The sequence below is a fragment of the Trichomycterus rosablanca genome, chromosome 5 (assembly GCF_030014385.1).
Source record: "Trichomycterus rosablanca isolate fTriRos1 chromosome 5, fTriRos1.hap1, whole genome shotgun sequence".
NCBI classification, from domain to species: Eukaryota; Metazoa; Chordata; class Actinopteri; order Siluriformes; family Trichomycteridae; genus Trichomycterus; species Trichomycterus rosablanca.
Window position 1 is genome coordinate 4,735,438 of NC_085992.1, and position 14,053 is coordinate 4,749,490.

At 37.4% G+C, this 14,053-nt stretch overlaps 1 protein-coding gene across 1 annotated transcript in view; it reads left to right on the plus strand.

Annotated features, from left to right (window-relative positions):
• ldb3a (LIM domain binding 3a) overlaps positions 1-4,802 on the plus strand; it is a 44,224-nt gene extending 39,422 nt beyond the window's left edge. The window contains exons 12-17 of the mRNA XM_062995395.1: positions 939-1,159; positions 1,377-1,770; positions 1,858-2,038; positions 2,126-2,246; positions 2,420-2,535; positions 2,722-4,802. Of these exons, the coding sequence (XP_062851465.1) occupies positions 939-1,159; positions 1,377-1,770; positions 1,858-2,038; positions 2,126-2,246; positions 2,420-2,535; positions 2,722-2,811 (1,123 nt within the window). The 3' untranslated portion in view covers positions 2,812-4,802. The remainder of the gene's footprint in view (positions 1-938; positions 1,160-1,376; positions 1,771-1,857; positions 2,039-2,125; positions 2,247-2,419; positions 2,536-2,721) is intronic.
• The last annotated feature ends 9,251 nt before the right edge of the window (positions 4,803-14,053 follow it).

Sequence of the window (14,053 nt, forward strand, 5' to 3'; positions counted from 1 at the left end):
TTTACCAACTTTGGGCAAAAAACATGAGATGTTTTATTAAATAAATGTAAGGAATTTGATCATTATTGAAACTGTTCATTCATATAGAATCATCCCAAGTAGCAATAGGTGTCAACTTGCAATGCTGTCTTTAGGCCTCTCCACAGATGTCTGATGGGCTTTAGGTCTGGGCTTTGTCTGAGTTCCTCAAGGGCATTTACAGACTTCTCCCAAAGTGCTTTCATCAAGGACGTTCCTGTATTTGGCTGCATTCATCTGTTCCTCAATTTTTACCAGCCTCCCTTACCCTGCCATTGAGAAACGCTGTAGCATGATGCTGCCATCACCGTGTTTTACTGTAGAGATTGTTATAGCCTTTGATCACTATATATAGTGCTTGCTGTTCTGCTCAAGGAGTTCAAAGAGTTTTTAGGTCATCAGACCAAAGAATCTTCCTTCTCATGTTGAGAGCACAAAAATACAGTACCTGAAATCTGTTTTACCTAAATGTAAGTGTGGTGCAGAGTGGTGCAGTGGATAGTGCTGTCACCTCATGTCAAGAAGTTCTTGGGTTTGATCACCAGACCAGGGCGGCTAGTGTCTTTTCTGTGGGGAGTTTGCATGTTCAGTTTAATTGGAGTTAGTAAAATTGCCCTAAGTGTGCGTGAAGTGTGAATGGGTGTGTGTGTCTGCCCTGTGAGGGACCTGTCTGGGGTGTTTTCTGCCTTTTGTCTAATAAATCAGACCCACCGCAATCCTGCCCAGGATAAAATCGTGGTAAAACAGACAATGAATGAATGAATAAATGTAAGTGGATGCATTAGTGCTTTTACAATTTAAATCCTTTTTCTTTGAAATTGTCAGTGTTAAAAATCATCTTTAATAAAACGAATCTCCTGTTGGTTATTTTTAATTGAAGTGAAAATAAGCTCACTCTGAATTTATGTTTGTTTTTGTAGCCATCCTTACATGCAGCAGCCACCAATGCAGCCAATGCAGCAAATGCAACCAATGCAGCAAATGCAGCCAATGCAGCAGGCACCTTACATTCCACAACCTGTGCACAATCAGATGGCTCCACCCATGCAGCAGAGCTCCATCCACATCCCTGTTGGTCCATCGCCACCTAAAGTGGTCAGCAGTGCCACAATTGTGCCTACTGCCCATCCCGCTGTTCCAGGTACTTGATTCCACTTGATTTTTTGGCTAGAAATTCTTACAATTGTTGCTTTAATTAATGAGCATGATCTTACATGTAGCATATAGTGTGCTTAATTTTAAATACATTTATTATATTTAACAATTTAACATTCATCACGAGATCCATGAAAATGTATTTTACATTGCTTACTGTGGAAAGATTTGGTAAACCTCGGTTCTCTGTCTTCTACTCACAGTCCCTGTTCCTGCTCCAATTCATGTTCATGCTCCTCCCCCTCATGCTCCTGCCCCAATCCCAATTCACAATCCTGCACCTGCTCCTCCTACACCTGCCACTGCCCCTTCCTCCAACAGACCTCCATGGGTCACAGACGACACGTTCGCCAATAAGTTCGACCCCAGCAAGACCACCACCACCAGCTTCAAAGTGCAGCCTCTTCCGACCGCAGCTCCACCTCCTCCATCGTACGTCTCCAACACCTCTCCTGCTCCTGCTGCCCCCAGCCCAGCCGCAGTTCCATTTATCCCTCCTCCGTTCTCCCCCGTGGCTCGTGGGGTGGCCCAGAGAGCAGAGCGCTTTGCTGCCAGCAACAGAACACCCATGTGTGGGTCTTGCAACAGCATCATCAGGTGTGATATAATACACACACACACAGAAATGTACAAATAATAATGTCAAAGAATAGGTATAGCTATTTCCTTGCTGCTCTTGTGCAGGGGGCCCTTCCTGGTGGCACTGGGCCGCTCTTGGCATCCGGAGGAGTTTAACTGCCATTACTGTCACACGTCTCTAGCTGACGTGAGCTTCGTGGAGGAGCAGAACAGCGTTTACTGTGAGAACTGTTATCGAGAGTTCTTCGCCCCTACTTGTGCTCGCTGCAACACTAAGATCATGGGAGTGAGTTCAAACACCTACACACACACATAAAAAACACTGATATTTAATGTGTGGATATTTACATCTGTATTTATTGTGGCCCTACAGGAAGTGATGCACGCACTAAGGCAGACCTGGCACACCACCTGCTTTGTGTGCGCTGCGTGTGGGAAGGCGTTTGGAAACAGTCTCTTTCACATGGAGGACGGCGAGCCCTACTGTGAAAAAGGTAATGTAAGAACAGCACTCATACTACACATAACACTGCCTTGCCCCGCCTTCTAATTGCATGTTATTGCACCATGTTAGAGAAATGTTAATAATGCCACTTAAAACTAGGATATATTGTTTTTCCTGTATACGAGTGTGCTGTGTTTTTATGGACTTGTTTTTTTTCCACAGATTATGTTGCACTTTTTAGCACCAAGTGCCATGGTTGTGATTTTCCTGTGGAGGCTGGGGACAAGTTTATTGAGGCTCTTGGCCACACATGGCATGACACCTGCTTTGTGTGTGCGGTAAGAACAACAGCACAATTATATTATAGTAAAAGTGTCTGCATTCAGTGTAGATATACAAAGAAAGAAATGATAATTATTCTGCTTTGATTAATGATTCTGTAGAATTTTTCTACCCCTCCAACATTGTCCTGTTTCATATTTTAACTTTGAGTGTTTAAATGTAATATCATTTATCTTTTCTAGGTTTGCCATGTCAATCTGGAGGGCCAGCCTTTCTACTCTAAGAAGGACAAACCTTTATGCAAGAAGCATGCTCACGCCATCAACGTGTAGATCAGACCACAGCACGAGCGTCCTGCTGATCAGTGGGTCTGCTTTAGTACTGGCTGAGGTTCTCGCTGAAAAAGACCTGATCTAAATCTACATCATATTGAGCATAAAAGTTTCACAGCCTGATATATTTTATATATTTAATTCTAACAAAATTGGTAAACTGATAGATTATTTTGTAACATTACTGAATTGGTACGTATTTAGTGTTTGCTCTGATGAATGAGCGTAGATAGATTGTTTTAATTTATTTAATGCATTTCGTAACTAAACTAAACATGTATTAAGAGTTTAAAGGATAAAATGCAGGACAGATGAATTTGCATATCAGCTGAATTTGATTTCACGAGCTAACTGCATTTAAATGCATTTTTGACATTTTTTTAGTTGGCGTGACTGATTTATTGATTGAGGTTTTCTTTTATTTAAGTGCAATTTGATATTTTATTTTTGAGGGGGTTAGGTTTCATTTTTTATTAGGTTGGTTTGTCGGTTAATCCATCCAACCCCCAGTCTGTGTGGAGAAGAGTTGTTAGTATTTAGATTTTATTATAAAAAATCTAGATGAGTTATGTTTAATTAATTAATAATCGTTTAACAAATAATTGTTGGGGTTTTAATATTTATTTTACACAATAAACAATTCTGTAGTTATTTATGCACAGGTTTTGTCAGGATGAGAATCTTATATTTAGAGTCAGCTAACACTAGCACTCCCTTGAACTCCCTTGGCCGAGACAATCAGCTGGTGTGTGTGTAGTTTTACACATGCTGACGTACTGCCTATTTCATTTTGTTTGTGTACGTGTGTGATGGACAGTGCATGGATTTGCTTGCGTCTGAATATGTTGTGTTGTTAAATAATTTATCACACAGTGACCTTTTTTCTTCTTGTTTAATTTCAGTGCTGTATTAAAAAGCATATATACTAAAAAAAGAAGTAAAAATACAGAAATAAGAAAATACAGAAATTGATGTGGATGATGGGAGAATGCTGCTGTGACAGTGTACGGATTTCAGTAGTTTATAAACTGCACCGTTTGGTTCTAGATTCGAGTTCTGTTTAGTTACGTACTGATAGTGTGAAGTAGGTTTTTCTATGCAACTATTAACTCAGATTTGTCACCTGGTAGGTTAGTGTTAATCCAAACCTGGCTTTTTAGACATTTTTTACTAAAACACATTTATGTTCAAGCTGCATTGTTTGAAACGTTTGGAGATTTGAAAACCTCTCTGAGGTTTGTAGAAGTGTGTTTTGCCGGCATCTAACTTCAAAACATTCTATAATGTCAGTTGTACCTAAAGATTAATCTGAACACCATGAGAGAAAAGTCTATACACATTAAAAAGTATTCAGATGAAGAATAAAGTTTGGTATCTCAAACTAACGTCTGGCTCAGACTGACTTGTAACAGAACATTAGTGATGTTTTCTATGTGTTGGGGTTTTTTTTTATACACTTTGCAACATTTTAAAGAAAATACTCAAAATAATCACGTATTGCTGCTTAAAGTAGTATTTCAATGGGTTTAGTGATTATCAGATTATTGATTGGTGAGGTTAGATGTTTAAATCTCATCACTGCCAAGTGAACTGAATTGCATTGTATCCTTTTATTGCATAGTGACTGAAGTCTGTGTGATGAGACTTTTGAGTTTGGAGAATTAAATAATGAAGTCTAATGAAACACTCAGTGTATTCTTGATGTATAAAGATGGATGTTTTGACATCTCATTAACATACTTCATCCCAAAAAATACTATACCACTGCCCAGGGATACACAGTATGTTCTGTATTAACCCTTGTGTGTTTAGCCTGCACGTTTATTACCTTGGAATAATGAAGTTGCTGCCATGTGAATATTACTAATACCTTATTGAATCATTCATTTTGAAATCACTTTTCAAACAGCATCTTAGTGTTGATTTAGCTGCCGGAAATGTAGAAGTGATCTGTTTCAAGTGTGTCATTGAAATAAAGTTATTTTGAGGTATTATGTTTTTGTAAGTTTTTGATTAACATTCGTTTTCCACACAGGTTTAATTAGAGTTGCTTACTTTTTCTCTCATGGTAAGTTAAATGATTATTTTAGAAAGCATATTTTGTGCTTATTTAGTTGACTTTGTTTTATATTACAGTTGGTTTGAGGATCTTAAACAGTTCAGTTTGACAAAAAATACAAAATGGAAGAAATCAGGAAAGGGACAAAAGCATATTTCACTGCACTGTGCACTAACTGTTGTAACTACGTGTTGCTCTTAATAATGACAAAACATCAGTGGAACCAAACTAACAATTTATTTTGTTGTTATAAGTACAATTATATAATTATTATAAGTACAATTTCTTATATTCCACGTTTTAGGGGAGCATTTGCACATTGAACATTGAACAGTAATCAAGTCAGTAAATGCTGGCGTGGATTTGTCCACAAGAGGTCGCTGCTGAGCACAGTTTTTTTTCCAGAAGTTCAGGAGTCGATTCCTCAAAATATTTACAACGATTATAGAAACTAAAGAAATAAAATATTGACTGTTGACTAAATACACCATACATACATAAATGTCACAATTTCCCCCTAAATCTTAATTCTAATAGCCAAGTCATACTTTTTGAGGCTGACTAATTCAAAAGAGTAAGAGTCGATTCTAATTCCCAAAACTCTGTAAGTGGTTGAACCGACTCCCAGGCTTACTTCAAAAAGTATGAAGTAAATAACATTTATCTGGTAAATCCTACTGACATGTGGTTTCTGATTAAATTTTTTAAACAAGCCATGTGATAGGGGTCTAATAAGCTTGTCTTTACTATACAGACCAACAATACAGACCAGTTGAGGTGTAATACTGTATATTCTGATCCGATTGAATCAGTCCACAACCTTTAGAATCGTTGTTTTCTTTGTTAACCCTGACCCGAAGTTAGGCCTAATTATTTTCCCAAACTGGGCCTTGAGAATTGACTTTTTAATGGGCTTGTCTCCCGACCTTACTTACAAAGATGAATGAAATATCTTGTTGATGTATGGCCTGTTTTGGTTAGATGTTTTAAAGCTTCATTATGAACAAGTCAGTAAATGCTGGCATGGAATTGTCCACAAGAGGTCGTTGCTGAGCAAGTTTTTTTAAATAGCGCGGTTCAGGAGTCGATTCCTCAAAATATTTACGATGATTTTAAAAACTAAAGAAATAAAAGGTTGACTGTTGACTAAATACATCATACATGCATAAATGTTCCAACATCCCCCTAAATCTTAATTCTAATAGCCAAGTCAGACTTTATGAGGCTGACTGATTCAAAACAGTAAGAGTCGATTCCTAATTCTCACAACTCTGGAAGTGGTGGAATCGACTCCCAGGCTTACTTTCAAAAGTATTAAGTAAATAATATTTATCTGGTAAATCTTATTGACATATGGTTTCTGGTTAAATGTGTAAAACAAGCCATGTGATATGGGGTCTAATAAGCTTGTCTTTACAATATAGACCAACAATATAGACCAGTCGATGGTGTAATATGTTCCGATCGAATCAGTGTAAAAGCTTTCTGAATGATTTGCTTTGTTACATCTGACCCAAAGTTAGGCCTAATTCTTACTTTACCAAACTGGGCCTTGAGAATCGACTTTATATGAGATTGTCTCCCGACTTTACTTACAAAGGTAAATTAAATATTTTGTTAATGTATGGGCTGTTTTGGTTAGATGTTTTAAAGCTTCATTATTCACATCTACAGGTACAGTTAGTAGATCAGCTACTGAACAAGTCAGTAAATGCTGACATTAGAATTGTCCACAAGAGGTCGCTGCTGAGCAAGTTTTCCAATAGCGCGGTTCAGGAGTCGATTCCTCAAAATATTTAAGATGATTTTAAAAACTAAAGAAATAAAAGATTGACTGTTGACTAAATACATCATACATTTATGAATGTCACAATCTCCCCCTAAATCTTAATTCTAATAGCCAAGTCAGCCTTTTTGAGGCTGACTGATTCAAAACAGTAGGAGTCGATTCCTAATCCTCAAAACTCTGGAAGTGGTAAAATCGACTCCCAGGCTTATTTAAAAAGTATGAAGTTGAAGTAAATAGTATTTATGGGATAAATCCTATTGATGTATGGTTTCTCGGTTAAGTTTTTAAAACAAGCCATGTGATATGGGTTCTAATAAGCTTGTCTTTACTATATAGACCAACAATATAGACCAGTTGAGGTGTAATATGTTCTGTTCCGATCCGATCGAATCAGTCCAATAACTTTGAATCGTTTGCTTTGTTAGATCTGACCCAAAGTTAGGCCTAATTTTAACTTTCCCAATTTAATTTGGGCCTTGAGAATAGACTTTTTATGGACTTATCTCCCGACCTTATTTTACTTATACAGTTAGTAGGCTGTTAGTAGGCCACCCAAGAAGGATGGGCCCTGCTGAGTCTGGTTCCTCTCAAGGTTTCTTCCTGTAAATTTCAGGGAGTTTTTCCTTGCCACAGTCGCCCTCGGCTTGCTCAACAGGGTTTTTTTTTTAATCTGTTGGTCCTGGATTTTGTAAAGTTGCTTTGAGACAATGTCTATTGTAAAAAGCGCTATATAAATAAAGTTGACTTGACTTGACTTGACTGTTATTAAAGAAATATAGTTTTATATCATTATAAACCAGCTGAAACTGCAGTCTGTTCAAATCGAGATTAGACCATAGATAAAATATGTGATTACGAATCCTATTTCATACAGTAGAATCTTGAACTTGAACTACAGGACTAAAATGTGTTTTGCTTCTTGTACCATTGCACCATGAGATGCCAGCCCCTGGGGGTTGAATGCCAGTACCGGAGCCTGCTTTCGCTTGTCAACAGTATAGATGGTGCAGGAGTCAAGGGTTCTTTGGTGTATGTCCATTCATTAATTTATTAGGATTTTATTGTCATGTTTTACACATTTTGGTTACATTCATGACAGAGACGGTGGTAGTTACTTGTTACACAAGATTCATCAGTTCACAAGTTTAATGTCAAACACAGTCATGGACTTTTATCTCCAGTTAACCTCACTTGCACAACAGTCTTTGGACTGTCGAAGGAAACCGGAGCTCCCGGAGGAAACCAACGCAGACACGGGGAGAACATGCAAACTCCAAACAGAAAGGACCCTGACCGCCCCACCTGGGGATCAAACACAGGACATTCTTGCTGTGAGGCAACAATTCTATCCACCAATTCTATCCACCAAGCCTGGTATATGTCTATAACATGTCTAGAAAAAATAATGTAAACAAAACAGCAGGGCAAGTCTCAGTGCTTGTAAATACTCCTACTTTTATGTGAAATAGTTTCAACAACAGTGTTTAGTTACGTTTAAGACCATGTCTATGGATTTGACAATGTAAAACAGTTTATTTACAGTGAGGAATTTTTTCCGAAGCTTCGGGAGTCGACTCTTTCATTCCAAGTCTGGAAAAAGGGAATCGGTTCTTTTTTTTGGGAATCGACTACCAGCCCTGGTTCACAATTCATCTCGTCTCGGTGTCTCCAAAAGTACGACGTGTTGGGTGAATATTTTAATACTTGATCGCGATCAGATTAAAGTAGATACTCAGATCGATAGTAAGTATAATTTTGGAATTATGATATAAACCAGCGGACGATAGAATAATCTAATCTGATCGATTTACATGTGATTGGACTGTATTTGAGAAATTATTTGGCGAAAGGCTGATCGGTGTTTTACTGAAGTGTTTTCTAATCTGGAATTGCTCAATCTATAAAAGGTAAGTTATAAAAAGAGATTTTCTTTTAATTTTATTATATTTTGCTTGTTTTTGATTGAGGCCGTTTACAATGCAGCGTTCCCGAGCTGCGTTTTTTTTGAATATTTACCATTTTATACAGCTAAGCGACTTTTTAATCGATGGAACTGTTAAATAATCAAAAATAAGATTATATTTACTGATCGTATTTAGTCTTATTTATGCAAAAATTACCAACATTAACATTTGTAGTCGTGTTTATTTTATGTTTGAAACATTTATGAGCTAACTCGCAATTTAGTTAGCTTAGCTACTTTGGTGCTGCTGCTCGAATTGTTCGGTTTTGTCAACTGTCGTTAACTAGAATAAATGTAATTAAACTTAACCAGACTGTTTTCATAAGTTCTTAAAAACAAATCAAACATGTTAAATGCATTCACAATGGCTCGTTTTTACAACATTAACAACTAACGTTTAAGCTAAAAACGATTAAATGGCTAATTAGCAGCAAGATAAATTCACAGTTCTAAGTGGGGTCAGTTTACAGTAGTTTATCTGCAAGCTGTCTAGCAGATATTCTTTATTTATTTTATATTTTATTGCTTATAATGCCGTTAGTTAGACTTGTTATGCACAAATTATAAAACAGTTTTGTTTTTAACCTAAAATTACATGCACACAACACTTATCGAATCAGATCTTTACAAACACTGATAAGAAACATGTCAAGACAACCTACAAATTTCAACACATTTTTGTGTCTTTCTGTAACTTAATAATTGGAAAATAAACTCTTGAATTTTGGGTTCAGATTGTCTACTGCTTTTTTTTTTTGCCTGATGGCATCCAGGTCTACCTCCAATTCCCTCCACATGTGGCCAGGGCACCACAGCCTTCAACCTATCTTCCACCTCATTGGGAAGATTTAAGGTAAAGGGTTTGGTACGTCCTTCTCTCCCTGAAAGAAGGTCCTGGGTTCGATCCCCAGGTGGTGCGGTCCGGGTCCTTTCTATGTGGAATTTGCATGTTCTCCCCATGTCTGTGTGGGTTTCCTCCGGGTGCTCCGGTTTCCTCTCACAGTCCAAAGACGTGCAAGTGAGGTGAATTGGGGATACAAAATTGTCCATGACTGTGTTAGACATTAAAAACTTGTAAACTGATGAATTATCTCCCTGAAAACAAGAGAAACATGTCATGGAATTGAAAGAACAATGAGAATTATGAGCGATAGAAATTAAACTTCACAGATCCGAGTGACTTCGACAGTGGCATGGCTGTTTGTGCCGGATGGACTGTTTTGAGTGAGTGACAAACTGCCAATCTGCAATGTTCAATCACAACAATCTTTGGAGTCTATACAAAAGTATCACAGTGGTCTATTAAGCTAGCCCACAGCTGCTGAGATGCAGGTTCGAATGTGTCTTCACAGATTGGCTATGTCTGTTGGGGAAGATGACCAAAGCCTTGCAATGCTTTGCACCCAGTGCTGCCCGGTGGAAAATGTCCCGCTGTGACTGATAACAGGTCAAGGAAAAATGGCCAGACTGGATCGAGCATACAGTAAAGCTTTGGTAGACAGTAAAGCTTACCCACTGTGTACTTCCATTGTGAGCATCTAAAAAACACCCAGCAGATGGAAACTTGAGGCTGGTGGGCTACAACAGCAAAAAAAAACAACAACTCAACACCTGAAAATTGAAAATAAAGATGTTGTCTTGCCTGGTAGATCTTAACGTTTACTTGTGACATGAATAGCACGGTCTTCTGAACCCAGTTTATTATTAAGCACTAACTATTACATAAAACTTACAGTTGCACAAGTGCAAGTGCTTTTAATAGCACAAATGTGAGTAAAATACTCACATACTCTTATGCCGTAATAATAAATGAATGAAAATGAAAATAAAGATGTTGTCTTGCCTGGTAGATCTTAACTTTTACTTGTGATATGAATAGCTTCTTCTGAACCCTTGCTGCCCAGTATACATACATGCATCTTCAATTAATATTCTGTTGGTCCAGTTCTATTATATCATTTAACTTTGTGCATGTGGCCTCTTAATTCCTCATTTGTGGTTTATTTACTGTATGAGCTCATATAAATAGGGGTAGTTTGACCTCAAGCATTACAAATGAAACGGAATCGTTCAGGAATTCACCTGTATAACATCTTATCAGGAGCTTTGTCAGATGTAATCTGAAAGCCACCAGAAATCTTTCTGCTTTAAATTAGAAACTTCAGAAACATGGGTGATATTATCCAGTCGAGCAAGCCTTACATCATCATGGGCCTAGAGGCTTTTTTTCATCAATGTGATCAACAAACTTCAGTCTAATTTTACATTACTGGTTTCTTTCGCAGTATTTTCTGAGACTATGATGATGTTAAGATTGCTTTACTGTAAACAATGCATGTTCCATGTGTTCCATGCAGAAACATCTTTATAAGTGTAAAGTGAAAGTCTGGGTTCTTTATTTGGCCTCCCTTTATTTCAAACATCGTTAATGCTGGAAAACTAGCTCTGGTTTTGATGAATACAGAGAAGTACCATCTCTAATCTCTTTTGAGCGATTGAAAGGCCATTCCACATAGTTAAATTACATAAATAATCTTTATATGCCACCAAATGAATAATCTATGTTGTGGTATGTAAAAGAAGAAATCAGAAATAATTGAAATCCCAAGTCTGATGTGTCCTACACAAGTAACTGTAATATTTTGTTTACCTGTATGTGAAAACAGTGCATTTGACGTTGTCTGCTCTTTTGTTTTTCTGTCTGTCCTAGTGTGAGCGCTGGACAAAACCTGAATTAGTAATTGAAATTATAAGCAAAAGACATCCGTGAAAGATAATTTAGCATTTACTCCTCTACAGAATATATTCCTGCACACTTTTTATTGGCAGAATTTGACATAAAACATAAAATGCAGCATATGAAACAATTTGCAAAAATTACGGCACATTTTATTGCATGATTGTTTTGTTCAATGTGTTGAATTAATCAGACAGAAGTTTATGTTACTTCAGTAGATAATAGTGATAAAAACGTGGCTCACTTTTGCATAAGATGTTATCATTTGAAATGCTGCATGGGGTTGATTCGTCTCCTGTAAACCTTTGTGTTTTTTGGAGTGAGGCAGCTCTTGGAGATTCTTACAGTTTGTTTGTTAGTTACTTCAGTGCTCAGAATGACAAGTCTGAAGCAATCTGTTCTTGAACTGCGCAGGATCCCTGACTGCACCACAGAAATAGTACCGGGAGAGAATCCACTCCTGTACAGTTTAAATGCACCCAATATTAATTTGCCAACTTGTGTGTTTTTCTTCTGTCCATGACCCACGGGCAACCAAGTAAGGTGTGCAGTATTTGGCAGGAAACTGAATGAGTAAATGGGGTCAGTATTTGCATAGTGTGCAGTGTTTATTCAGTATATTATTAGGGGGGCAAATTTTGTCAATTTCTTTTATCCCGTAACTCACAATGTCATTTATCTAGTCGTCGGTTATCTAAAACACATAACTGAGATTCGTATCTGCAAGTCTTTATATGTTAATGAGTAATAAACAGTGTAGCATCGTGGACAGTACGAATAATGTAAACAGAATGTAGATTATGTGCAGTGTTGTTAACAAACAGCTTATTATTAAGTACTGACTATTATATTAAACTTCCAGTTGCACAGGTGTATGTAAAATACTCACATACTCTTAAGCCATGCTCAGAGACACAAAAAACTCATTGTCATGTTTATAAAAGAAGTTTCAAATGACTTGTGTTTTGTGGCATGGTGCATTATTATGTAAAAAAAACTAGCCATTGTAAGAAGGATAAACTGTGGTCATGAAGGTATGCACACAAACAGAATAAAGACTCAGATAGGCTGTGGTATTTGAACAGTGCTTAATTGGTATTGGGGCGCTGATGGTTCATGCTGTTTACACCAGATACTGGTCTGCATGTCACAGCCAAAATGCAGGTTTAGGTTTATCAGACCAGAAAATATTTTTAGTAAATCTTCTAAAACAGACTAAAACAGATGAGCCACTGTAGTTCACATTTTGTTCACATCATGTCTTTAATTAACCAATGAAAAAAGTCACTGCTTGATTAATGAAGTTGGTTAATAATGCCATTGAAATTAATTACCAGCAGCTGATGTTTGATTTGAATTGGGAGTGAAGCTTAAGATCACTGTTGATCTGTTTATTTTGCATTCAGATGCAAACTTATTTTACACATTGGGATTATTTAAATCATGAACGACTAAATCATTTAAATAACGAACAGTGCAGCTGTTGACAATCACTCAGATTAATTCCTAGACTGATGCATTAAGATATGCATATGGAGCGGACATAAAAATGAGGAATACATCGTCCCGACCTGCCACGTGTGAACAGTTTATGCTGCTGTTGCTGTTTTAATTGTGTGAAGGATGTTTTCCTGGCACACATAATACCAGCCGAGCTTCAATGGAATGCTGCAGTCTGGCTGAGTATGCATTAACCTGCATATCACTAATATAAAACAGTTAGAATATAGTAATGTATTCTTTATTTTGGTTTGATTTTAAGATTTAGTGTTGCAGTCTGTGTTTTGGTGACTAGGCTGGACCGGTATCAAAATGTTCTAGTGAGTTTTGGTAAAGTTCTCTTTGTGCAGTCAGTATTCAACGATCAAATGCCACTTCGGGAACTCGAACTGTATTTCATGGCGTCAAAGCAAATCCTCCACACTAAGAGTAAATAAAGTTTGTCCTACAGGACTTTGATAGGCAGGGTGCTTTAAGGTTCAGTCTTTCCTCACTCCAGTCCAGAAGCTGGTTTTAATTTCTCTAGACTGGGGGAGGGTCCTGACTGAGTATCTTCACCTTCCATGCCATTCCTAAACTATGAGCTGGTTCAGGGTCAAAAAACAGATGGGCTCGAATACCTGCAGTGGGTGCGAGGCAAGCCCTGGCAAAAAAAAAGGTGACGGAAAAAAAAACGAAAGTTAAACGCTTGCTGTACACATGTGCCAAACAGCTGTACATTCCTCAGCTTCTCTTCGAGTCTCTGTTAGAAAAATATGTGTACGTGCTACAGAGTATTGAGACGTGAGAGCAGGCTGCATGTAACTTTAAAACACTGGGAGTATTTGCTGTATTTGGTTATGTTGTATTTAATTATATTCTTTATTTAATTGATTAAGCTGTGGTTTTATTTCTGGCTGAATTATTAATCATTTGACAGATACTTGATTGTTGTTAAGATGACTTAAAGTGACAGTATTATGACCTATATTTACAGTTCACCACTGCCCTCACTATTGTGCTGCTAAACTAAAATAAAAAAGCCATTTTAAATACATGCATACATTATTTTTATTTTAGTTCCTCCAGGAAACATGGGGCACAAAGCAGGAATACCCAGGAAAGGATGCCAATCAATTGCAGAGCTTTAGCCTTCTGACTTATATTATTAGGTCGATTTCTTAAATTGTACAGAATTAACACACTTAGTCAGTT